Below are 19,868 nucleotides of genomic sequence, written 5' to 3'. Positions count from 1 at the left end.
ACGACGCAGCACCTTTTTTTTTTTGTCACCTGACAGCACGGGGGAGGCAGCTTTATGGGTTCGGTTTACCACAGCCGAAGCCCCCAGGTTTTTACAGCACCACTTCCCGGTCCCTTACGCAGCCCCTGCTCTGCGTTCCTGGGAGGAAGAGCAGGAGGAGCCCCGAATGCTGATGAGAGGAGATGTCCAGCGCGCTGCTGGCCACAGCAGCTTCCCCTGCTCCTTCCCTCCAGGGGTGCCAAATCGCACCCCTTTAGCTGCTGCTACCCCCTACTAAAATTAAATAAAATAATAAAATTTAAAAAATGCATCGGGCCTGGGCTGTTTGCAGGCTCTGCGACATTTTGGGAACCAGCACATGAGCCCAGAGCTGCGCAGCTTCTGCACAGGGCCCCTGCAGCAAACCAGAGGTGGGCACGGCCAGACGAGCTGGTGTCCGCCAGCGCTCTGCAAGTTGCTTTTTCTTCTAAAACCCCGGGAGCCCAGGACTCGTGAGTGAGCTCCCACCACTGCCACTAATGCGTTTTGCATGAACGTGTCGCAGCGCGGACCCCGGCCTTGCAGGCCTGAGCACGACAAAGCCATGGGGTACCCAGCTGGGCCGCGCACAGCCTCGGCAGCAGAAACCACGGCCCCAGCGCGCTGGCTGCCGAAGATGCCTGCGCATTAAGTTCCCTGTGTATGCAGGGTCCCAGGAGGGACTCCCACGTACCGAAGCCTCTGCGTTCCCCCACCAACCCCTGGCTTTGCAGCCCCGCGGGCCCCGGCGTGGCAGCGCGAGCGGCGCTCGGTGCTCTGCAGAGCTCCCCCTCCCTGCAGCGATTCCGCGCGAGTGCACGGACAGCTCTCCTGAAGGAAAAGTACAGAACGTGCTCGGCTCGCCCACTGGCAAAAAATCGATCTCTGGTTTAATTGAAGCCTCTATTCTAAGTGACCTCGAGCTGCTAATGCGTTTTAAGAATGAAGCCTGGCAAGTAGCAAACCCGTGCGCCCAAAAACAGAGGGCCGACAGGGCGCAGGCCTGTGCTGAGGGCAGAGCCCTGCACCATTTGCCTTCTGCAGCATCTCTGAGTCCTCGTGATGCTGGAGCGAGGGGCCCAAAACTGCACAGGGAGGGAAACGAGCAGCAAGACCAGCGGGGCTGCCTTGGGACGGCCCCCAGCCCCTGCAGAACAGGACAGGGGCGAGGGGCTGCCTGGTGCAGCACTGCGCTGACCTCAGCTGGGGAAAAAACCTTACTAGAAGAGCTCCAGTCACTTGCAATGAACTGATGTGAAAGAGAAAAAAAAAAAAAAAAAGCACAAAAACACTCGGAAGCACAGCAGAGAACAAACACTCCCCCCCCCCCAGCAGCAACACACGGGGCCAGCAGCTGCTGCAGGCGCTCTCCAGGCACCATGGTAACATTGCAGCCACAAACCAGCACCCGGGCTGGATGCAGTGTGCTGTGTCCCCACTGTCCCCTTCTTTAGGGCAAGGATTTGAGTCAGGGGTGGTGTCTGAGGGCCCTGTGTGTGCCCAACCCACCGGTGGCAGCCACCACAGGCAGCAGGCGATGGCTTCATCAGAGCCAGCTGCGGTGTTTCACCGCCTCTCACCCCACCTCAGGGCTCCAGTACCATTCATGATGCTTTCCCAGGCCTTTGAGAAGGGATTATGTCTTCCAGAGACTTGAAGAAAATATAATAAACTTAAAATAGCTACTTCCTTGTGGAATATGCCAACAAGCCCTACTGAAAACCCAGCAGAGTTCAAATTTGCATAAATCTGCATCTATTTCCATCATTTCAGGCTCGCTCAGTAGACCCGCTCTGTGAGGAACAGGTGCCTGACTCCGTGAACACCTGAGGGAACGGGGCACACCACAAACACCACCGAGACCCCCCTGTGCCACCGCTGCCCCAACCCATGTCAGCGAAGGGCCCCGTCCCCAGGCCACATCCAGCACGGGGCTGGCCCCAGTGCAGGGCGCTCAGCACCCTGTGGAGTCAGACCCCACCTCGCCAGGTGCCACACGAGACCCAGCACCTGCCCGGCCTCATGGCACCGGCAAAACGTGTGCCATGTGAACAGAGGTGACACCAGGAGGCCGTGCCTGCGTGGCCGAGCCCTCACGGCGAAGGTTTGCTGCCATTTGCTTCACCACACGGCTGCTTTTATTCAGGGGGGCTCCGCTGCTTGCGGCTGCCCTCCCGGCTGCCCGTGCTCAGGGCCTCGCCGTCAGGTCTCGGTCTCGCTGGGGTCGTACAGGGGGTTGAGGTAGAACATCGGCGGGGCCTGGGGAGCCAGCTCCTGCGGCGCCTCCTCCACCGAGCCGGATTCCAGCGGTTCCTGCAGCAGCAGGGGAAGGAAAAGCGAAGGATGGGGAAGGGAAGCAGCACCCCCAGCAAAACCCACCCAGCGCAGAGCCCTGAGCACCCCCACATCCCTGAGCAGCCCGTATCCCCAGGCAGAGGCTACTCACCACGTCGAACATGGGGTTGTCGAAGCCTTTGTCACTCACTGGCTCGGGGGAGGCCGCGTCCTCTGCTTGGTCCCGGAGGCGGTGGAGGCGCAGGGGGCACGGCCTGGGGACAGACGTGGTGTCACCCTCAGCACCCCAGCCCCGCAGCTCCCTCCCTGCTCACCCCCAGCAGAAACACTACCGATACACAAGGCGGGTGGGAACTAGGGGTAAAGGTTTGGGTTATGGTTGAAAGGGGACATTTGTGCCCTGTCCCCGGGGAAGGCTGCACGTTGGGCAGAAAGCAGCGGGCCTGCAGCACAGGGACCTGCCCGCAGGTAGCCGTGTGGTGCTGGTCGCCTCAGTCACCGCTCGCCTTTCCCGGGCTAAAACAAATTGCCACCGAGCTGCCACCTGTTCCTACTGCAATCTCAACAAGCACTAATCACTTTTTATCATTACTTTTACCATGTTATCATTTCATCACCTTAATCACTACCATTGCTTTCATTAGATTCCTTGTTACTCTCATCCTAAGGGTCCCGGTCCCATGCCAGGTACAAGGCTCCACACGTGTCACCGCAGCCCAGGAGCCCCCCCAGCGTGCTCACATACTGGAATGCTGGGCTCTTTTTGGTGGGAACAAGGTGAATTTGTTGGTTTGCTGGTGGCCAGGACAGCTCCGCTGCATGGAGCCAGACTCCATGTGCAGTCAAAAACGCCCTCATGGGGACTCGGTGGCTGCTGGAAGAAGACATCCAGGGACAGGCTGACCATTAACCCACGAGAGTAGGAAACCCAACCAAAAACACCGCCTCTCTATGTCCCTGCCTCCAAATTCACCGCAGCCCAGCAGGGCAGCCTGGGGGGAGCACCCCCAGGCCACCCCCTCCCCAAAACCCCACTGGGGGATGTTCCCTGCCCCGGAGCCGCCCAGGGACGTGCCGCAGGAGCAGGGCAGCTGGGGACATGGGCTCAGCCCATCTCCGGTAGCTGCACACCCTTCCCTCCCGCTGCTGACAGAGCGGGTTTCGCAGGCCTGTCCAGCGTCCAAGGAAGTGTCAGTGGGATATAAATCATCAAGGAGCAATTACGGGGCTGGGAGTTTTATTTAGAAATTAAACGGAGGCTCTGCTTTATGGCTGGGCAGCATTATGCCAGCACGTGCCATGCGGCAGGGCAGCGTCCCCGGCCACCTGCTCTGCTGTCAGCCCACGGCACAACCAGCAGTGGCCCTGGATCCTCATCCCCTGGCAGGTACCAGCGCACTGGGCACACACAGATGCTCTCGATGCCCTCAGCATTATAACGTGTTTGGGGTCAATCCCTGCCACCCGCAGTCAGGGCAGTGGGGCGAGCCATGCTGATAAACCTGAATCACCCCTTGCCTCGTTTAATCCATGGGGATGAAATCCAGTCCATGGTGCCTCTCTCCCTGGGGCAGCGAGGTGTGGGGAGCTGCAGGCCGAGGTGCTGCAGGCAGCCAGAGCCTGCTGTGGGCACTGCCTGATGCCAAATGTCATGGGGAAGGGGATGGAGACACGGGGGGTGCCCAGCACGCTGCACAGCACGCAGGATGAGCACACTGGGGGAGAGCTACGGCTGCTTCCTGGCACTGCTGTCCCCTCTCAGGGCTGTTTCAGAGCTGTTTTGCATGGCTTTGATGTGGTTTCTATTTAGAAGCTGGCAGCTACAGCTCTCCATCCCCGGCAGGCTGCAGGCAGAAGCCTACAAGGATGGGGAGATCTCCCCAGGCAGCAGGGGCAGCTGTGCCCAGCGGATCCCTCCTGGCCGCGGAGGAGGCTGTGGCCACGAAGCTGCCCTTCGGCCACCTCAGACCTCCCCAGCAGCCCAGGCTGGGAGCCAGCAGAGCAGGACACAGCCTGCAGGTCACCAACATCAGCTGCACGCTGCCACAGAAGCCCTGTCCCTACCTCAGCTTTCCCTTTCGGTAGAGAAAGAGGATTCCTCCCAGCACCAGGAGCCCGGAGAGCAGCCCCAGGACCGTCCCCGCTGCGATCCTCCTCGCCGCGCGGCCGCCTGCATGCCCACCGAGGGTGCTGCCGGTGGCCACCTCCATTCTGCTGCTCGAAATGCCAAGTGCTGCACCTGGGAAGGAGCAGGAAGAAAGGGGAGAGGGCTGGAGGGGGCAAGCTACCTGCACACTGCCCCAGGACACACAGGGCAGAGGAGCAGGCACAGTAGGGTCACCCATTTTAGCCCCATTCCCTGATAAACAGCTGATAAACAGGTGGGATAAACAGCTGGGTGGGCTTAACCAGGATGGATCTGTGTGGGTGTGGACCCACAGGGCTGTGTGCCTGTCCCCCAGCTGGGATCTACATGCTTTTCTGCCTCTTACACCCACAGTGTTCAGGCCAGAAAACAGCTCTGCGGAGAGGGACCTGGGTCCTGCGGGCACCAGGCTGGCCACAGGCAGGTAAGTGCCTTCAGAGCAAGGATGGGCACAGGTTGAAGCACAAGAAATGGGGAAAAAATAAGTTTTATTTCATGGTGCTCCACTCACCACTATGATTAAAACAGTGAAACTTTGGGATAAGCAAGGTTCCCTGAGGAAATGGTGAGAAAAGCAGTGTGTGTGTTAGGCCCTGGTGGGGGTGAGGGGGGTTGTGAGTGCCCCGGGGACGTGTTTTAGGGGATGGCAGGGTTACCGTGCTGTGCTATGTCGCCCACGAGGTCTGTGGCCAGCTGCTGTGCCGCGGTGCCAGCCTGCTCTCCTGCCCCACCATCGACCAGCACGATTTGGATGACGGGCACGGAGCCCCGCGGGAGGAGTCCCAGGAAGGTCTGGGTGCTGTGCACCTTGGAGATGGCCATCTGCACGCCTTCGTACTTGGGCTTTCCAAAACACAAAAGCCACATAAAGCCTGTGAGAGCACTGGGCAGAAACAAATCCCATCCATAGGCAGCACTGATGGACCAGTGAGGACCACATCTAAATCTTCACGTGAACCCAAGCACAGAGCTGCCATCCCTGCTGCTGCCTTCTCCAGGGGAACCCCCTGCAGCCAGCCTGCAGCTGGCAACATGGCACACCTGAGAGGCCGAATCTGGGAGGAAAAGCCTCCAAAACACTGGGGACCGAGACACCATGCAACGTTGGGACGTACCAGGCTGAGCCAGGCTTGTACCACTCTGTCCTGATACTTCTGCAGGTCAAACTCAGGTGTGAAATCCAGGGTGACAACAGCTCCTGTGGGCCAAAAGCAGGCAGACAAGCAGTCACAGCCAAAAACAGAGAGCTGCAGCAGAGGCACAAATCCATTTGCCCCAGGTGGCACCCAGGGACCCCAACACCTCCAGCCAGCTGGGTCGCATGGGGCTTGGGGAATGGAGCAGCATCTGAGCAGCGCTGCCCGGAGAAACCTTGCCTCCTTCTCTGGCCTTTTCAGCAGCTGCTTTGGGTGAAAGGCTTTTGTTTGGCGTCGTATTTGCAGCGGGAAGCTCTCCCCTGAAAGCTTTCTCCCGCATACACCCGCGGGAAGCTCTGCTTTTAGCGGGGGCTCAGGGCTGCGGTGCTGCCGGGGCGTTGGAGGGGAGGCACAAAGCAGCGGGTGCTCGTGTTCCCCCCGTTGCTGCCCTGCATTCATCAATTCAGATGTTTTCCTCGGGAACAATGCTAGCAAACGTTCGGAGAAATATGAAATTCCCTTAATGGCTTTAAAAGGCTCTGCTTTTAGGAGCGTACCAGGGAAACATATGGTGCCCTCCTAATGAATTCGGTGCAACGCACCAAATGCCCAGGTACAGGCACGTATGAAGCACTGCCCTGCGGTGCCTGCCAGGTAGGTTAACAAATACGTGCCCGCAGCCGAGGGAATGCTCTCGCTCTGCATGTTTTTATCTTAAATGAAGCGAAACAAACTTGCTGCTGGAAAGGTGCAAAAGGGGCACGCTTCCTTTGCCTGCTGTGCACTGCACAAGGTGTGACTGCCACGCTGTGACCCCCGCCGGGACGCGACGGGCCCCCACTCACCACAGACCCCGCAGCAGTGCCCGAGGGGCCGCAGGGGGCTCTGGCAGGGCAGCGCCGGGCACCCCGCTGCCCCGAGCAGGGAGGCGCAGATGCGGTGTCCGTCCTGGAGGAGAGCAGGGCAGCGTCAGTCCCTCGTCCCCCCGGTCCTTCCCATGGGGAGGAATCACCCCATTCTCCCAAAGCATGTCCCCGAATTTCCCCGGGGGGACTCACCTGGGTGTTCCCGCAGGCGCAGCCGGAGCTGTGGGGGCAGCGGGCGCCTGTCACCTGCAGGGTGCCATTGCCGTGGAACTGCCGCGGGGCCGAGGGGCCCCCCAGGTACTCGGCCCAAGCCTCGGCGCTGCTCAGCTCCTGCCCGGGAGGAGAGCAGGAGGACGATGAGCACCTCCATCACCGCCTCCAGCAGGCAGCCTGCAGCAGCCACACAGCAGGGGAACCCTGCAAATCGCCCGCTCCGGCTTTTCCAGGGCGGGCAACAGAAAAGTCTTGTCCAATTTATCTTTATTTTTAAAGGACCATAAATAAATCATGAGAATTTTCCCATTCTGCCTCTTTCCGCTGGGCCAGGGAGCTCAGTTTATGTGGTTTTAATTACAGGGGGAAGGGACTGGATAGGAGGTGGTTGCCTTCAAGTCGGGGAACATCAGTGGGCTCGGATCAGCACATGCAGGGCTGGCCTTCCCAGCCTCATCCCGCACAGCCACCCACACCCTGCACCCGCTGCCTTCCCCAGGAGGCTCTTCCTGACACATCAAGAGGATTTCTCAGTCCTCGGGGTGAAAATACCCTGCGGGCAGCAAGGAGTGGGCTGGATGGAAAGGGACAGAGTTGTCTTTCATTATAAGGTTGGATTTTGAGAAATACGAGATATACACAAACATACAAAGCGTTTCTCCATCTCATCACTCAGCGGCTGCCTCCACCCCACAGCACTGCAGCTGTCAGGGGGGTTTGGTGGTGCAGGATTGTGCCCCTCAGTGCTGGGGGGGTCCCAGGCATCAGCATCACTCCAGCACCCACCTCAGCATCCCCCAGACCCCACAGATGAGCTCCATCGGGGCTCTGGCGCTGGCGGCTTGCGGGTTTCCTGACGCCTGGCCCCGAAATGGCTGATCCCAGGCAGCACAGCAGCAGAAATAATAAATCACTTGCGAGATGTCTACCGCATCTCCCACTTCTGGAGGCAGCGCCTGTGTGCTGCCGCAGAGGCTGTGATCTTCAGCTCCTCTGCGCGCGAGGGACGGGGATTGGCATCTGCCTGGCCCGGAGCACAGCAGGCTGCGGGCGTTCCTATAATTATACCCCCGATCAATTAGAGAGCGGCACGGAGCCAAAGCTGGGAGACAACTGTCAGCCTACGGGGCACATCCAGGCTGCGGGTGGGAGGCGGGTGTCCCAGGGGGCCCTGAGCACAGCGGTGGCAGACACGTGCCTGGGCCAGAGGCAGCCCCTTGGTGGCACAGTGGGGAGAAAAAAATCTCCAAAGCCCTGGATCATCAGCTGCCTGGTGCTGCACCTCCCTGGGGATGCGGTGAGGAGGTGCTGAGGACGTTCCCCTCAGCTCCTCGTTACCTGTCCCATGAGTGAGATGCTCCGGAGACGGATCACTGGCTGCGACGAGTCGAGGTTGACACGGAAGGAGGTCTCAGGCTGGAAGATAACATCGTCGTACTGGCACGGGACTCGCTCCTCGTCCACTGAGAAGATGCGCCCGGCTGGCTCCTGGCCCCCAGCGGGGGACACATCCTGCCACAGCGCGGGGTCGAACCAGGAGCGCTGCTCGGCGTCCGCAAACCTCAGCACCGCGCCTGGGATGAGCGAGAGGAGAGGTGGAGAGGTGGAGTTACCCAACCCCCTGCCTCTGGGTGGGTAAAAGTGGTGGGAAAACAGCCACCAAGCCTGAAACACAGCTGAATTGGGTAAAAATGAGTGTGATAATTCATGTCCTTGATCCTAAGCAAACTGGCAGAGTGGCAGAAGGATGCCCAGCCCTGTTCCCCTCAGTGGATAACCCCAAAACCAGAGCACCACCCTGCCGTCAGCCATGTCCCTGCTGGCCATGCCGTGCCCCGCTCCTGCTCCCCCTTCCCCAGCAGCTGAACCTCCACCAGCTCAGCTCACACGTGGGGATTCAGTGCCTGCAGCGTGTGCCTTCACTCTGAAGCTGTGCTGCCAGGAATTCACTTGGGAAAGTGGCCCCAAAACACCCACTGCTTCCCTGGGAGCATCCTGCGGCCGGCAGCCAAAGCCTCGTGCAAGGCAGAGGTCGCTTTCAGAGCAGCTCTGATTCTGGGTGAAAAGTCCCCATCTCCGGGGCAAGCAGCATCGGGGCAAACAAATGGCGCTGCCCAACCCAAACCTCTACCTCGCTCGCTGTGGTCTGAGAGCCACGGCAGGCAGCGGGATGTCCGAGACACCCCCACGGATGTCTGCGGGGCCCAAATGGCCACAGCTCGGTGCTGGGAGGCCCGGGTGTGCAGCTGGTAACTGGTTTCCTTTAGAACCGCCGTGGCAAAGCAGAACGAGGGCTTTGATGTGGCTGCATGCTTAATAGGCAGGGTGAAACACAAACAGCATTCACCTCTCTGCTCCGACTTCAAAGAGCCCCCCAGGATAATTACTGGTTGAGCAGACAGGTGATGGAGCAGGAGAAACGAGGCGCGGCGTGAGGGAAGCCATCAAAGGGCAGGGATTCAGCGGGGGTGAATCACCCCACCACCAGGTGGGACAGCAGAGGCCGTGGTAGTGCTGCTGCTGCTGAATTCGTGTGGCCGAGCGCGCGTTGCTTGGGCAGCCAGCCCGGCACGAGGTACCTGAGCCACATCCCGCGTCCCAGCTGCCGTCAAAAGCCGCGAAGCCGGCGCCAGGTGCCAGGAGGAGCTCTCCGTTCAGGGGGAGGAACTGAAGGAAGGGATTAAATCAAGAAAAGAGGAAAAGCCAGGTTAGATTTCCACGGTTCCCTCCTCCCCTGACACACACAAACACTCCCAGCGGCTCCGAAATGGCTTCGTAAATGCCATGCAAAACCCAAATCCTGCCTGCAAGCGCCCAGAGGTGGCACAACAGTGAGCTCCCTATGGCTGCCGGCTGGGCAGCGGGTTTATTAAAGGTTTAAAAACAAAACAAAACAAAACAAACAAACAAACAACAACAACAACAAAAAAAAACCACAGTGGGTTTATTAAAAGATAAGAGTTTATAAAGATGCACTACTAAGCGACCGACTCACTCGCAGCGCGCCGCTTATTCAGCCCAGCTCGCCTCATTTTCCATGCACAGCTTGCCAGAGGAAAAGCTGGGTTTTCCCCCAGCATTTCCATGCGTCAAGGGCTGAGTCATGTGCGAGGCTCTGCCCTCCTGCAGCTCAGGCCGTGGGGATGCAGCATCGCTCCCACCAGCCGCTGGGAGCCCGCGGGGCCGCGCCGTGCCTCTGCAGCGGGCCCTGCGCTGGGGGAGAGGCACGTGTTGGGGTTTCATCTGCTTAATCGGCCTGTAAATATGCAGGGGGTTGGAGAAAGCGAGACCTGGGACCGATGGCAGTGGGTGGCTGTGACAGATCTCTGTCCTGGGGGAAGCTTCGCCCGCGGGTGCTCGCGGCACAGAGCTGGGGGGCTCTGGGCTCCTCCTGCCCCGAGGATATTTCCCCACGGGTGCTGCTCCATGAGACCACGGGACGGGTAGTGCCTAACCAGGAGCTGCACCACCGTGTCCTCCAAACCTCTTCACTCTTGAGGAAAGCCAATTTTTCCAGCACGGAGAGAGGCTGAAAGGTCTGCCAGGATGAGAATGGCAGCGTGCCCTCTGCCTGCAGACGCAGAAGCTGTGTCTGGTGACATTTTGAGGGACTTGGCCTGCTTTGAGCTGGCCAAGCTCTGTGCTAGCAGCCTCCTTTACCAGGCCAAGCACTGGGCTTGTTTTCCATGAGCCTGCGGGCTGCAGCCCTGTGTGACTGTGCCAAGCGGGCCGGGAGGTGTCTGACCCCCAGCAGCTTGTCACCAGCTGGTCCCTGGTCTCTTTCCCTGGCTGCAGAAGGCAATGTTGTTGAGTTTTGCTGCTAGGTTGAGACCACCAGGTTGGGAAGTCCCGTCTCTGACCCCTGCCTGGTGGACATCTCTGTCCCCGGGGAGGTTTCCAAGCACTTTGACCACGGCTGTGGCTCAGAGCACCCCAAACACCCCAAGGTGGCCACGAGATGGTTTGTTCAGAGCATCACAAATTAAGGAGGGGGAGAAAAAAGCTGCAAAGGCAGCACTCAGATGAGTGTGTCCGTACATTTGTAATCTGCATTACTCACACTGCTCCCGGGAGCGATGCGAGAGCATTTTGTACATGCATTACACCCGGAGCAAAGGAAAGCAGCCTGGTAAGGACCTCGGCTGGTTGCAGATCCACACACACAAACCCAGTGACCCGCCAGGTCCAACATCACATCCCCTTGCACATGAGAAAATGCAAGAGGAGCCCTGCACTTTTGCTTCCCAGAAGGAGTTTCCACAGCAGCAGCTGCATTTACGTCTCGTTGCCCAGCACTGCAGAGGTGTCGTGCACCCACCCCTGCCAGCCTCGTGGGCAGGCAGCAACAGGGCCACTGCTGCTGGCAGCAGAGCTGGGCAAACCCTCCCCAGGGGCACGCGCTGCTGCCCAGAGCATCTGGGTTTGCCAACGCTTTGCACTTTGTCTCTCCCCAGCAGAGCAAAGAGTTAAGCAGCTCGGCTCACTGCAGAGGCCGAGTGGAGACGCTGGTTGGGCAGTGGCTTTCTGCATTTGGGAGTTTGTATAGGAATTACATATAGGCTGGGCCCCTCTCCAAGTACATTTTGAACTGAGCAATGACATGTACCAAAGGAGCAGAGCCAAAAAGCTGGCAGTTTCATCTGTTTTCCTCGGCTCCTGCCAACCCGTACTCCGGGGCCGTTAATACCACGAGCCTGGAGTCCCACTGGTTACTTCCCAGCCCTGACACTGGGAATGGCTCATCTCCCTGGTCTCCATTATCAGATGTAACGGCAACTGAAACACAGCCATCATTTTTCTCATCAGAGTCAGAAAAAAAAAGACCCAAAAAGATGACAGGATAGACCCCACCTCGCTCTCAGCCATGACCTGTGCCACGCCAGCACCGTGCCGCGGCACGAGGCGCAGTCCTGCTGCTCCAGCACGTCGGGGAGAACAACACCAACTGCTGAGGTGCAAAAGGGAGGCGAGGGGAAGGCAGGGCAGGAGCCACATCCCTGCATTTCCCTCCTGCAGAATGACCTGAAACTGTTCCAACCCAAAGGCAGAGGCCTGAGAGGGCAGCTTTGGAGATGTGTGGGTCGTACCCAGCCTCTGGCGCGTCCCGGCAGTGCTCTGGCACTGAGCGTGGGGTTGAGGTGAGCACGGGAGCAGTGCCGCGTCCATCAGCACAGGGAAAAGGGGATGCATCTGCCAGGGGGAAAGGCAGGAGGGCAGGCAGCCTCTGGTGCCTTCCTGCTGCTGCCTGTGGATGGGAAATGCGGGGGTTTTCCCCCTGCCCTCGGGGGCCCTGAGTGCCGCCAGGTGTGCGGGCTGTTGGGTGGGATCCAGCAGCGAGGCACGGGGCCAGATTCATCCACAGGTAAATCCCGGGGATGGCCCTGGAGAGCTGCCAGGGTTCCGCTCGCCGCGGGGTTGTTTTGGTTTGTCAGGGGCTTCCTCTGCGTCCTCTCCTGCCCGGATGAAGCTCACACCTGCATCCTCCAGCTCACTTCCAAGCCCGGTGCTGCTGTGTCCATCCTGACCCCGCTCTTTCCCCTGCTCCTGCACCTGGAGCATCCCAGCACCACTGGCCACTTTTCCTGGCCAGCTCCTGGCCCATGTGTGGCTGCTGCCCGGGGGGCTCCGAGCCTCCCTGGGCAGAAATGGGGTGTCCTGGTGCCTGGGCAGAGGGACGAGGGGACACGGGGAGCATCCTCACTGTTTTGCCCAAGAAGTGAGGGCAGGGACACAGCTCCCACGCCGAGCAGCCGGTCCGTGAAACGTTCGCACCTGCGGGAGTGCAAGTCAGGCTAAGACACTTGAGCTATGGCTGCAGACTGCAAACAGAGGCTTAGAGCTATTTACAAATCTACTCGGGATTAGTTCAGCTCATTTTTCTGAGCTCCTCTCCTCACCCAAGGTCAGAGAGAGACGGAAGGCGGCTGGAGCTGCTCGCCGAGGGACGGAGGCGCGGAGCCAGAGCTGCCCCAGCACCCCCTCAGCCCGCGAGCCCCCGGGGTGCTGGCACGCTGCACTGCTCACCGCGGGCTTTGCAGCTCCCTCCTGCTGCAAACGAGCCTGCAAGGAACAGATAAACGCAGGGAGGTGTTGGCATGAAGGGCTGCAAAAAGCTGCTTCGCTGCACCCCTTCCTCAGGCAGCCCCTCCGCAGGCACGCTGCCGGGGAGCAGCCTGCAGGGGCTGGGCTTGTAATTAAGTGTCCTCACACACTCACACACACACACTCCCATAAATTTTTTACCTTCATCTCGGGAAAAGAGAACCCGTTCCCTTGTCTGGGTCTCGTTAACCTGCGTTGCCGCACTTTCGGAAGCAGGGGGAGGGGAGCGCGGGTGCGTGGGCCGAGCACAACCCATTGCAATTCATTAGAGCCGGCGCCCCTGGAGAGCAATTGGCATTTCGAGATCAATCTCTGCCAGGAACCAAGCAGGAGCATCCTGCAGCAAAGCCGAGTACATTCTGCTCTCACAATTAGGCAGCTAAAAATAAAACGCCGGGAGATGAGGGTCTGCTTGGACCCCGGCTCCTGACCCTCCCTGGGAGATAGGGTCCCATAGGGGTGGGCAGGGACAAGGTTTGGGCAGCTGGACCCCAGAGGTTGTGGGATGGGCACTGGGACACAGCTTTGTGTGAGCCCACCCTGCAGGCAGCAAGGTCCCAGGGGGACAATCCCACCCCATCGCCTCCCTACAGCTCAGGGTGGGGACGGGGAGGCAATGGGGTGCGATGAGCAGCCACGAGCTCGGTGCAGGCGTTCTGCTAACCGGGCAGGGGGCTCTGGGGGCTGAAGGCACCGGAGATGCCCAGGACATTGGGGTTTCCCCCCACGCAGGGAGCAGCAGGGAGCAGAAGGTGATGTTCACTGCGCCCTGATCCCGAGACCACAGGAGGCTGCGCTGCCCACGTGGCTGAACCTGACTCCTGCCCCCCAAAATAGCAAGTGGCATCATCCCTGACCCCGCGCGCCGGCCCTGGCCCCGGCTGGGGCACGCACTGCTCGAGGGCCCGCGCGGGCTGGGGAACGCCGTGCCTGGCTTTCCCGGGGGCATTGCAGAGCCTGCAGCCCTTCAGGGCCAAAAACAGGGCCAGCACCCAGGGGTGCAGCTGCACCCGGGTCACAGCACCTGCTGCGAGGCACAGGAGCAGCCCCACAGCCACAGGCAGGGCAGGGGGTGCTGGCTCTGGGCCCCCTGCCCCTTGCCAGGTCCTGGGGTTTCGGTGCCTTGCTGGCACATCAGGCACTGCCGCCCCGAGCACCTCCATCCTTTTTTTTTTTTTGCAGATTTACCCTCAGGCACCTCTGGAAGCCTGCTAAATACTTATCTGCATCTTTAGGCAGCTAAAGACCATAGAAAATCCAGCCTAATAGTGATGGTTACGCTTCAAAGTCACTTAGGCTTAAGCTGGATTTGGATTTAGCGTGGAGCTGAGGTAGAGACCCGCTCTAACCTTCAGAGCAAAGGGACAAATCAGACAGCGAGGGGGCCTCCCTTGATGCCAGGGCGGTGAGCTTGGTGGGTTCGTGTCCCTGCAGCCCCAACCTGACCCCGACAGCTCTGGGGGGCTGCGGGGCGCTGGGCAGGGACTGGGGGCTGCAGCTCGGCCCGGAGAAGAGGAGCAGCGAGCACACGGCTCCACCAGCCCTGCACCAGCCCCAGCATCTCCTCCCCTGCGCAGTCAGCACCATCCTCATGAAAGTCAATGAGAGCCGAGCCCCTTCCCTGGCCACGAATTCCCTCCTGTGATGCTATAGCAGGCACCGCTCGCCTGTTTCTTTATTTTTTATTTTGGCCAAAGGCTGTATAGCATCTCCATGGCGACCCCAAAGCTTAATGTATTCCTGCTGATTTAAGTGATTAATTCTGCGGCGCGGCGAGGCCGGCATCCGAGCAGGTGCAGCCCTGCCTGGCTGCGAAAAGCCTCGAAACCAATTTGCTTCCGAACGACCCCGCTGCCAAATTTCACGCCGTCCCCACAAGCGGCCGGGCAGCTCAGGTGCTGCATTTCGGCTTCTTAAAAATCCCTCGTCTTGGCAACCCCCTTATCACCTGGTGAGCACGGAGCACGGCAGCCAGAGGGAGATGGTGGAGGTGAAATTACAAAATTGAATAGCCAGGTTTGGGAACTCGATGGGACAGCTCACTGTAAACAGGGATGCTTCGAGGAGGAGGGAGCTGCGTGCTGGGAAGCCATGCGATGCTGTCAGCTGCCCAGCAGCAGCTATTGCAAAGGGCTTGAAACCCCCACCGGAGCCTGGCCTGGTGCTGGGGGAGGATTTTGGGGCCACTCGCCCCCAGTTCTACCTGGAAACATCCAGCCAAGCAGCAGGCAGAGGTCAGCGGGGCTCTGGTGCCGCAGGTGGGATGGTTGGTGTGACGCCGGCCTCTCGCCTTTGTTCCCAGCGCATGGCCAGCCCTGGGTCTTTTTAATTTCGGCTCTTTAGCTTGTTTTTGAAAGGCTAATGCTGTAATGAATAATGCTGCTTTGCAATTATGCACTTCGCAGTCCTCTGATGAAAGTACTTTAGAAATATTATACATTCATCTGTAAGTAAAATAAAATCTACTGGAGTGATATTTTGCTCTTTTCTTCTCTGGGTAAATTCCACCTCATTTATTACATTACATTTGTTCGTATTTCCCAAGTACATTCCTTCCTTCCAAAATTCATATGTAAAATGCCACGTAAATAGAGTAACTCCTCCAAATATTTGTAGAGGGATTAAACGTGGCGTGTGGCGTTATTAAAGCATCAAAACTATTAGCGGGGTAGACAGCCCGCACAAATTACGCGACGTAAATTTCAAGGGCTCGTGCAGAATTAATGGCTGAGAAAAGAGCAAAATCCTGGGTTTTTGCTGAGCCTAAAGCCCAGAGAGAAAACTCTGCCGTGGCCACGTCCCGTTTGGTGGGACGCCCCAGCTGGGCTGGCTGCGGGTGTCAGGATGGGCTTCTCTGCATCACAGCTCAGCGTCGTGCCCGTCTCACCGCCTCCGGGACAAGAGTGCCCGAGAAAAATAGGGAAAGCGATGGCATTTGAAAGGAAATTTCTCGAGCAACATTTGGGGATTTCCCCGAATGGCCTGTTTTCATTTCAAAGTGTTTTCCTGTCAGCTTCACTTAGCCTCAGCCCAGGGCTAGTGTCTGCTCTGCACCAGCCGTGCCGTCAGCCGGTGCTTCCCGAGCAGGCTGCTGCAAAGAGCTCAGTGGACAGGGCTTTCTTTTTCCTTCCTTTGGGGAAGAAAACTTAATTTCTTCCAACAGGTTTTTGGGACGTTTCACCTCCTACTCCCCCAGATGAAAATAAATAAATGAATAAACATGGAAATGGGCTTTTTGCTCCAGGCTTTCTGCACGGAGGAGCTCAGGATGCTGGAGCTGCTGCCCCAGATGAGATTTCTCCGTGGGTCAGACCAGACCAGTGCCCCCCACCATCCCCCCGTGGCACGCTGCTCACCATCTCTGTCACCACGTGGGGAGACCCGACGAACACCGAGAGCACCTGGAAGGAAAGAGAGAAATAAAAACGAGTCTCAGGGCGCTTTCCATGGGCAGGTAAAGGGCTTGCCAAATGCCCAATGTCATTTTGCAAATAAATACATAAAATAAAAAGAAAAAACTCATCACTGGTACCTTGTTCTTCTCAAAATGAATCATGTCGCTGGCACACGGGACTCGCTCTTTATCCCAGTTGGACGCGGTTTCAAAATTGGTGTTGGGAATCCACTGCTTGTAGGCAGCCCTGGCAGCAGCTGGGAGGAGCAGGGAAGCAAATGTGACCCGGGACCGCTGGGGAAATGTCCCAGCGAGGGCCAGGCCCTCAGAGGGCGTCGCAGCCCCTGGTTCTCCCATGGTGGATGCAGGGACGGGGTTTGCAGCCCAGCTCGGTGCTGTGCCCACCGCCCTGGGCAGCCTGCCCCAGTGCCCAGCTCTATGGGATGCTCTATGGGATGCTTCGACCTTTTCAAGCTGGATCTGGGGATTTTCTGCCCATTTTCAGCCTCTGTGTGACTGCAGGTCCGCAGCCCCACTCCTCCTGCCCCTGCCTCCTCTGCAAAAGGGATTTATTTTTTTTTTTTGGCTGAGTGATATTTTTTTTACCCAGCCAGGAAGAAATACAAATAAGAGAGAGGTACTTTACACAAGAGACAAGGCAGTGAAGGCCTGCAGGCAGCGGGTAAGGATGATATATACCACCTGGTACCTAAGCATTCAATTCCTTGTTTTCTGGTGCCTTTAGGGCCCCAACCCATGAGGCGTGAATAAAATACAGAGCCCCTGGCCTTGGTGGTTCCAGGAGGTGAGCGCACGGAGCCAGCAGGGCCAGGAGGAGAAGGCAAGAGGAGAAGGGGGATTTGGTACGGCAAGTAGCACAAAACATTGGCTGGTTTCATATATTTGGTGGGGATTTGCTTGTGTCCCAGTGCCTGAGGTCCCACCAGGCTGGGTGTCCCCCAGCAGCTGTCCCCATGGGCTGCCAGGCCCCCAGTGGTGGCGCTCACACCACCCGCAGAGAGGGCCCCGCTCGCTGAGCTGCAGGAGGTTGGTTTCCACCCTAATCCCCTCTGTTTGTACAAGAGCTCCGGGAGCATCTGCCTGCCAGCCTGACATTTCCCAGGCTTGGCTGGGAAATTCGCATTCACCTGGAGATGATTCTCAACAGCCTGAATTAAATGGCTTCGGGAAAGTGATTTATGAGACAGCAAGGAGGGGGAGAAAAAAAAAAAAAAAGTAAAATAAAAAACCTTTGCTCTTAATAGGGTTTAATAGGGTTCATCTTTTCCTTAGGAAAAGGGAAAAAATAACAGCACTAAGGGGTACATACAGAGCAGGTGGTGGAGGGGAGTGGGCAGAGGAGGGGCAGGAGCATGGTTTGGGGCTGGAGGTGGGGTGGGGAGGGACCGAGGGGCCACGGGGACCCCAGCTCGGAGGGGAGGGGTCTGGATGGCTGTGTCTGGTGGGGAAGGTGTGCTGCACAGCCCTGCTAGTCCCAACGACCGGGAGGAGAGCTGGCTGGTTGTGCTAAGGAGGCTCTGCAGAGGCTTTATCAGTGTGTAATGATCGCCTTCGGAGCATAATTGCAGACTTGCACTGGCTGGCTCTGCCAAGGGCTCTGCCGAGACCATTTATTGTACATAGCCATGGCCGGATGAGGAGGAAAAAATAGGTTTTTAACCTGAATGAAAGGCGTAATGCACTAGCAGGCACCAGAGTGTGGGCACGAGCAGCTGGGGCAGGAGGGGAGCAGAGGGGCAGGAGTCACATCTTCCAGCTGCCTCAGCACGGGTGGGAGATGTCCTGAGACACAGCATGGAAACTTTCCTTCCTGGCAGTCAAAGGAAGGTGAGGGCAGATCTGAGGTCCTCGCTGGCTTGGAGTCAAAAAGAGCTTAAGGAAGGAAAAAGCCCCCAGATAGCCACTGCAAGCTGCTCTGTCCGTGCTAGGGACCCGTGTCCTTCCCACCCCAAAAAGCTGGGTTAAAGCCATGGCAGGAAGGCTCTGCCAGCCCCACGGCACACACACCTCATGTTCCCACAGCTGTGAGGTGTTTTGTGGAGCGAGCCCGGGCTCTGTGTGCCTGCCCGGCACGCTGCCCACTGTGGGGCCGGGGCTGTGGGGCCGCAGAGGTTAAGCTGGTCCCGCACAACCCTCTTTTCCCCATACAGCTGTGCTGACGCATTCCTGCACCCTCCGCAGCCCGGGAAATATCAGCGTGCTATTTAATCAGCCTCGTCTCCAGGGAAGCGCAGTCCTTGAACATCAAAGCGACATGCATATGCAACAGAAAATGGATCCTGCAGTGCGGAGCTGCTGGCTTCGAGCAGGAGCAGGAAAACCTGAGCTGCAGAGGTGCGGCGAGTGCCACACGCAAACGGCAGCCTGGGCTCCCAGGCTGGTTCTCCTTCCTCCTCTTTGTCCAGCTGGAAATACATTTTGCTCTTTGCATTACAAACACACTGCGAGTGACACTGCAGCTCTGCTCCGAAACAGGATTGCTCAAGGACACCTGAAAATGGGGGAATCATCCCTCAGCCAGCCCTTCTCTACATGCAGCCAGGCCCTGGGTGTACTCACCAAGGAGCTGCAGCACACCGAGGAGGAACAGCAGGCTCCCCATGGCACTGCTGGCTGCTGCTGCTCGCATCCACGGCCCTGCCCGGCCGGACCTTGGACTGCACCAGGCACGTGATGGGCTCAGCCCGCGGGAGGCTGCAGGGCGCGCAGCGCTGTGGGAGGCAGCCTTCCCCCAGCCCCAACCACAGCCTCGGCCACCCCGGGAGCCAGTTTGCTCTCGGCTCCTCTCCCAGGCTCCTCATTTTCACAGCATCCCCAGGGAGCCTGGAAGAGCCGCTGGGGAGCGAGGCGAGGAGGCGAGAGCAGTGGTGGTGGCTTCTGGAGGGGGGCTGAGAGCAAACTCACCCCATGCACTTCCAGTTCCCCCCCCCCCTTGCAGAACCCCGTCATTACCATAATGGTCTCCGTGTATTTTCAATTAGCTCCCTTGGAAGAGAGCAGCTTCCAACAACAACTTGTAATTGCACTTTGGCCACCAGCTGACTCGCTCATTACCTGGCGTGCGCCGCGCAGCCCCACGCTGCTTTTGTTGAGGCTGCCGGGGGTCGAAGGTGGCGGCGGCACCAGCACAGGAGGAGGAGGAGGAGGACAAAGGTCCCCACCATCCCCAGTGCCCCCACTGCCCCTGAAAACTGTCGTTTTAAGGAGTCTCAGAGCCTGTGGATGGGTGTTTTCTCCTCCATTCATGTCCCCATGTCCCTGTCCCCACTGGTGCCACGAGCACCGCCCGCTGACTCGCCAAGCGAAGAAGCTCTCGAGCAGCAGCTCCCAGCCTGGGCACCAGCCCAAACGCAGTCAGCACTTTCCACGCAGGCAGGGAGCTGGATGCCAAGAGATGTCCTCGAGGTGAAAGGCTCCCACACTCATTACCGCTCACAAATCACTCCCTGGGGATCGCTGGGTGATTGCTGGCTGTGCTGAAATCTGTACTCTAACGGGCAAAAAAAAAAAAAAAATTAATCAGCGATGCTCAGCAGGAACAGCTTGAAGAAAGGTCCACAGCACGCAGAGGGCAGGGCACACACTTGTCCATGGCCTCAGCATCCCTTGGCGTGTCTGAGAAAGACAGGAGAGGAGAAACCACTCAGTCCCCATGCAGAGAGAGGTGCCACGAGACA

At 58.5% G+C, this 19,868-nt stretch overlaps 1 protein-coding gene across 1 annotated transcript; it reads right to left on the bottom strand.

Moving 5' to 3' along the window:
* Positions 1-2,220: 2,220 nt before the first annotated feature.
* Positions 2,221-18,793, bottom strand: AMN (amnion associated transmembrane protein; the record flags this gene model as incomplete). Its single annotated transcript, XM_084288001.1, has 12 exons — positions 2,221-2,331; positions 2,465-2,567; positions 4,378-4,552; positions 5,116-5,302; positions 5,575-5,657; positions 6,441-6,543; positions 6,654-6,791; positions 8,013-8,248; positions 9,254-9,341; positions 16,133-16,177; positions 16,309-16,427; positions 18,751-18,793. The coding sequence occupies 12 exons, from the start codon at positions 18,791-18,793 to the stop codon at positions 2,221-2,223; spliced, it is 1,431 nt and encodes a 476-aa protein (XP_084144127.1).
* Positions 18,794-19,868: the final 1,075 nt, after the last annotated feature.

This window comes from Netta rufina (assembly GCF_964035555.1).
Source record: "Netta rufina genome assembly, chromosome: 5".
NCBI lineage: Eukaryota > Metazoa > Chordata > Aves > Anseriformes > Anatidae > Netta > Netta rufina.
Note: the sequence above shows the minus strand (reverse complement) of the source record. Positions and strands in the feature narration are given on the sequence as shown.